Source organism: Propithecus coquereli, unplaced genomic scaffold, assembly GCF_000956105.1.
Source record: "Propithecus coquereli isolate 6110/MARCELLA unplaced genomic scaffold, Pcoq_1.0 Scaffold25, whole genome shotgun sequence".
Taxonomy (NCBI): Eukaryota; Metazoa; Chordata; class Mammalia; order Primates; family Indriidae; genus Propithecus; species Propithecus coquereli.
In genome coordinates, this window is record NW_012148063.1 from 6,484,146 (window position 1) to 6,490,145 (window position 6,000).

Here is a 6,000-nt window from a genome sequence, read left to right on the forward strand (position 1 = left end):
TTGCATTCACAAGACTCTATCCGTGAAAGGTCAGGCTAGCTGTTGCGGAGTCAACGGTGGCGCTGTACGGGAGGCGCAGCACTCTTCTCTGACGCCAGACTTGAGTAGAGGTCTGCACCAGCCAGCGAGGTGGCGGCTCGGGGGGACTGTCCCCTCCAGCCCCAGGCTCCCTTTCCACACTTTGGGTCACGGGAGGTGGCTGGCCTTGGGCCTCTGGCACTGAGAAAACACAGCCCCTTCTGGCCCCTCTTCCCGCAAGGGCAGGCCGGGGTGGCCATCTGCGCCCTGCCCGCGTCACCGCTGCCCCACTGCCGTTGCAGGCACATGGTGCTTCTGAAGGAGCAGTACGGACAGCAGGTGGTTGTGAACCTGCTGGGAAGCAGAGGTGGAGAGGAGGTGCTCAACAGAGCCTTCAAGGTAAGGCCCCGTGGCCCCTGCACACTTGGGCTGGCGCAGGTGGCGAGGGCAGGCGGCTCCCGCGGGGACTGAAGACCTCGGCCAGCCCCACTTGGTGACTCGGGCTCCTGGTGCAGTGGGCTTCATTTCTATGAGCTGATGGTAGGCAGAAGGGCTCCAAGTCAGAGCATCTCCGTCCCCAGCTGCCCCTGGCTCCCCGTGGGGCACTGTGGGCTGATGGTCTCTAGGAGTCCCTCCCAGTCCAGGGGGGCAGGTGCCCCCCCATCCTGTCCCCCCCACCCCCCGCCTCCTGGCAGCTCAGCCCTGCTCCAGGGTAGCCCTGCGGGTCACTGGGCCTCAGGGCTTGATTCAGAGCCGAGCTCACATGGCTTTCGGGCTGGCTCTTGCACGGCAGCTGCTGGCTCCCTGGGGCTGTTGGGGGGTGCGGGGAGAGCCTGGCCAGGCCGGGAGTGGGCGGAGCAGGTGACGCAGCCTCCCCACTCTCCCTGTGCCTGCCGCTGTGCACAAGACATTCCAGAACGAGCTGGTGGCTCCTTGTTCTTTTCCCGGCCTCCCACGTCTCCTGCCTGAAGGAGAGAATCTCTGGTTGTTTGAAGCTCAAGGAAGCCCCTTATGGGCAAGGCTTGAAGTCACCTCAGCAGGGAGTGAGGGCTGACCTCTGTGGCCGACCCCTGGCCCCTGCCCCCTGGCTGGCTGAAGCCGGTGCAGCTGGGCTCATTTTCCTCTGCTGAGAAAGCCTGCACGCTTGGAGCGGGACTTTCTGGCCGCCAGTTTTATTTGGCCAGACCTGCTTTTCCTGTTTGGTTTGTTGCTATTAGCAACAAGCTCCAGAAGCATCTCCCCACCCGTCTTGGCAGTGATGCTGGCTGCTTATTTTGAGGAAGAAGAAAAAAAATGCAAGCCAAAAAAAAGAAGAACCCCAAATCTCTTTCTCCTCTATGCCTTGAGTTTTGGGGACAGGGTGGCCATGGCCCCTCCCGTCAGCTGGTGGAGGTGCCCTGGCACTGTGACCAGTGGCGCAGGAGATGGCTGTCACCTCGGGGCACAGGTGGAGCGGGCAGGCAGCTTGGCAAGTAGGGAAGGGGCAGCGGCCTAGCTGGACACCTCCCCTGCCTGGTGTCCCTCAGCCTTGTCAGCGCTGCTTGCCTGGGCTGGCAGCTGTTGGTCCTGCTGGACAGGGCACCTGCTCCGCCATGCACAGCACTCAGCCACTGGGCGTGCCGTTTGGGTCGGCCAGCTTCCTTGTCACAGCAGGACTTTCTTGGCAATGGCAACTGTGCTTTGATTTACACTCTGGCTTGTGGGGGATGGGCACTATGAGCTATGCCAGGCCAGATGACCGAAAGTCCTCCTAGACCTTCAGTGTCATTAGAACCTCTGGCTGGGCAAATGCTGGACAGACCTGAGCTGAAGCCATGAGGCCTGGGTGCAGGAGGGTGGCCTGGGAAGGCAGCCAGTGTGTCCTTTACCCCGGGGCTGTTGGGGAAGCCGAGAAGCTGCCGGGCCATGGAAGCCTCATGCAGAAGACTCGGGAGCGTGGTGGTGCCATCAGCAGCCCATGCCGTGCCACCCATCAGCACCCCCTTCACTCCAGCTCTCGGGCCACCGTCTCCCCCACTCTGAAGTTGCACTGGGCTTTGCGTCCCACCCAGGGCACTCGGCCTGGGGACTTGGCCACTCAGGCGCCCCCTCCCCACACACACACAGCTTGTGCTTGTCAGGGTGGGCTGGCTGGTTACCAGGGCAACGATGAGCTGGATTATGAGCTCCGCAGCCTGCAGTGCCACTGTCCCTGAGGGCCTGGGGCGCTCGGGCTACCAGAAGAACAGAACGACATCCCTCACCTGTGCCCTCCGGAGACCCTGCAGGAGTGTGATGTCCCCAGGGAGCCCCAGCTGCTCTGGCTCCTTTTGCCCAAGGGGCACCCACTGCCCTTGTGCAGGCAGGCTGTTCCTATGGGTTTTGTGCCCCGGGCCTTTGTCCTGGGCTTCCCTCTCAGGGTCAGGACAGGTCCACAGCCTGGTCCACAGTAAGCTTTGGAGCTAAACCGCGAGCTCCAGTGAGTAGCTGTGGTTAGCCTCACGGCGGGCACCATCCTCCCTTCCTTCCGTTCCCCTCACCGCCCTCCCCTCTCCCTTTTCAGAAGCTGCTCTGGGCTTCCTGCCACGCCAGCGACACGCCTATGATAAACTTTGACTTCCATCAGTTTGCCAAAGGCGGGAAGCTCGAGAAATTGGAGAACCTGCTGAGGCCTCAGTTACAGCTGCACTGGGAGGACCTGGACGTGTTCACGAAGGGCGAGAATGTAAGTCCACGGTGAGTGTCGCCGGGTGCCCCGTCGGGGAGGGCCTCCTTCCCTCGCTACTTGGCCACCCTGTGCACAGCGTCCTGGGAAAGCGCGGTTTCCTAGCGGAAGGGGTGCCCTAACAAAGGGAGTGCGTTACAGTGTGCAGCGCCACGCTGCGACGCAGACCTGTGAGGGAGGGGCGCTATTACTGGTTGTAGCCAGACAGCCGGATGGACCCACGTCCCCCGAGGAAACGGGCGTGGACTGCCCTGGTCAGAGCCGAGGAGGAGAAGGAAGTCCAGCGCAGCTGCTCGTGTTTGCACGGTCCACATTTTCAAATTCACCCACTCACTAAAACTTACTCGAAACCCCAAAGTCAATACTCACAGCACTTTCAAGGACATTCACAGACATGTGCAGAGAAGTGACAAAAAAAATTTTTTTGAGACATGGTCTTGCTCTGTCTCCCACGCTGGAGTGCAGTGGTGTCAGCCTAGCTCACGGCAGCCTCCAACTCCTGGGCTCAAGCGATCCTCCTGCCTCAGCCTCCCGAGTAGCTAGGACTACAGGCGTGAGCCACACCCAGCTAATTTTTCTATTTTTTGTGGAGATGGGCTCACTCTTGATCAGGCTGGTCTCGAACTCCTGGCCTCAAGTGACCCTCCCGCCTGGGCCTCCCAGAGCACTGGGGCTACAGGCGTGAGCCACCGTGCCCGGCCTGAGAATAGTGAACAATTTGAGCTGCCGCATGGGCACATTCCCAGCTAAGGTCAAGCAAGGCAACGCTCTGCCTTCCCGTTTTAGCTCTCGCACTGTAAACAAATATCCTTTTCGTGATTTGGTGTCACGTTTTCCACATTTCTGTGGTTTTTGTTGGTGATTTCTCAGTTTCAAGTGGCCCCCAAGCATCGTGCTGAGGTGCTGTCCAGCACCGCTAAGCACAGGCAGGTGGGTTGTGCCTCACAGAGAACACGTCAGAGGAGCTTCGTGTGGGCCTGAGTGGCAGTGCTGCAGGCGTGGTGATGACCGTATTTAATAAAATGTCTTTATACAGAAACACGTAAAACAAAGTTATGTACTGATCAACTGATGTAACTGTGACCAGAGGCTCACAGGAACCTGACCCTGTATTTCCTCTAGGAGCAATGCTTCCGTGTTGGCTAATTCAGTGTCCGTGCAACTTTACAGAACATAATTGCTGAGAATGACAAGAACCACTATCCTTACAGTGACCCGGATGTGCAGGCTGCTGAGAGTGTGCTGGCGTCTGCCTGCCCTTCCAGTAGTGCTGAGACCCATCAGGATATATACCGGGGTTCCTGGGGGGCCACTAGGGAGGAGGTGAGGGGTTCCCTCTTGGAACAGGTCTCCTTGGGAGTGAGGGTCAGGCATAGGCTGCTGTGCCACGGCGATTGCTGCTGCGCACACAACTCGTAACTGTTTACATTTCTCCTTCTTTTCCTAAGTTTTCAGAAGGGTACCGTGCGGATGAACTGTCTTGACTGCCTGGACCGAACCAACACCGTGCAGGGCTTCATCGCGCTGGAGGTTTGTCCCTGCCTGGCCCTCTTGGCCACCTGTACCATGTCCTGTGCCTTCAGCAGCAAGAGGAGGGTGGCAACACTGGATGACCTTCTAACTGTGGGCAAGGTGGACAGGGGTGTGCTGGGGCGTCCGGAGACGCGTTCCCTGGGTGGCTGGCGTGCTGGTGCCACCACTGCCTCTCCTCTGTCACAGGCACACTTCCTCACACCCTTTTTGCAGCACACCCCAGACATGCTGCCCAAAGGCTCCAGGTGCCCCTGGAGGAACAGTAGTTCCGTGTGATGATTGTCATGGCTGCACCGTTGGGCAAGGGCAGCGTGAGGCCGGCCGGGCGCGGCTGCAATTGAAGCTGGGGAGGAGACTCGAGTCTGCCCGGCTGCCTGGTTGACCTCTCCTGGCTGGGACAGGAGGCATGTCAGCGCCACCCACTGTCCACCACTGTTTGCTGTCCACCTCCGGCAGGGGTGCAGGGGAGTGTGAGGGGGTCAAAGGAGGGGTGGGGGAGCACTAAGCAAAGCTGGCGGGAGGCCACTTTCTCTGCTGCACGAGCTCCTCCTCCTCGGGAGGTGCGCCGAGTATCCGGGGTCTGCCGAATACGGGACTTCCTGGCACGGCACCTGGTGGGGGCTCCGTGGGAGACGTCGGTGACAACTGTCCGTTGCTTCTCCCCCAGGTCCTTCACCTGCAGCTCAAGAGCCTGGGGCTGAGTTCAAAGCCCATCGTCGACCGCTTCGTGGAGTCCTTCAGAGCCATGTGGTCTCTGAACGGGCACAGCCTGAGCAAAGTGTTCACGGGCAGCAGGGCCCTGGAAGGGAAGGCCAAGGTAGGGACCCGCCCAGGGCGGGAGGGCAGGGGCGCGTGGGCCCTTCTCACGCCTGCGGTCTGGTCCTGGCAGGTGGGGAAGCTGAAGGACGGGGCCCGGTCCATGTCCCGCACCATCCAGTCCAACTTCTTTGACGGGGTGAAGCAGGAGGCCATCAGGCTGCTGCTGGTGGGGGACGTGTGCGGCGAGGAGGCGGCGGACAAAGGGAGGATGCTGCTGGACAACACGGCCCTGCTGGGTAGGGCTCCCGGCCTGCGGGGGGCTGCTGCCCACGTCCCACTCCCCTCACGTAATCCGGGTGGCAGACACTCCCGGGGCATCTGGGCTTCTGGCTGTGGTCCCGCGGTCTGACCTGCGACCTGTGCAGCTGGCAGCTGTTGTCGCTTTCTGGGAGCCTGCTCTCTATGACCTAGAGTGGGAGCTCGCGCTTCTGCTTTCCTGCTGGGACTGCGTTTCCACTGGGAGCAGGGGAGAGACCCAAAGGGCTCTGCCTGGGCGGCGTGCTGTCCTGAAAGTGGCAATGTCTTTGTATTCACCCACCTCAGAAACTGGCTCAGCTGACATCGCGCGGGGGCCTTCCGTGAGGTCGGCCTCCGCTTTCTCTCCTGGCTCCTGGGGCCATGGAGGTGGCGGAGGAGATGCTGTCCTCCCTCGGGGTGAGGTACCCTCCGCTCCCAGCAGCAAGAGCATCGTGATGCCTCGATAGCTGGCATCTCTTGGGGGACATTTCAATGGCATTTTGTCACCCAGAGCCTGTCAACATGATCGGTCTAATGGAAAAGGAAACCACCTCAGCATTTGTCCTTTTAAGTTTTTTTTTTTTTATATTTCAGCATATTATGGGGGTACAGATGTTTAGGTTACATATGTTGCCCTTGCCCCCCGCCCCAAGTCCGAGTTTCTAATATGTCCATCCTTCGGGTGGTGC

At 60.1% G+C, this 6,000-nt stretch overlaps 1 protein-coding gene across 2 annotated transcripts in view; it reads left to right on the top strand.

Annotated features, from left to right (window-relative positions):
• SYNJ2 (synaptojanin 2) overlaps nt 1-6,000 on the top strand; it is an 89,346-nt gene that overhangs the window by 50,409 nt on the left and 32,937 nt on the right. For both annotated transcript variants that reach the window (XM_012646848.1, XM_012646849.1), the window contains 5 exons: nt 321-417; nt 2,561-2,733; nt 4,171-4,252; nt 4,923-5,072; nt 5,145-5,310. In XM_012646848.1, coding sequence (XP_012502302.1) covers nt 321-417; nt 2,561-2,733; nt 4,171-4,252; nt 4,923-5,072; nt 5,145-5,310 — 668 coding nt within the window. The remainder of the gene's footprint in view (nt 1-320; nt 418-2,560; nt 2,734-4,170; nt 4,253-4,922; nt 5,073-5,144; nt 5,311-6,000) is intronic.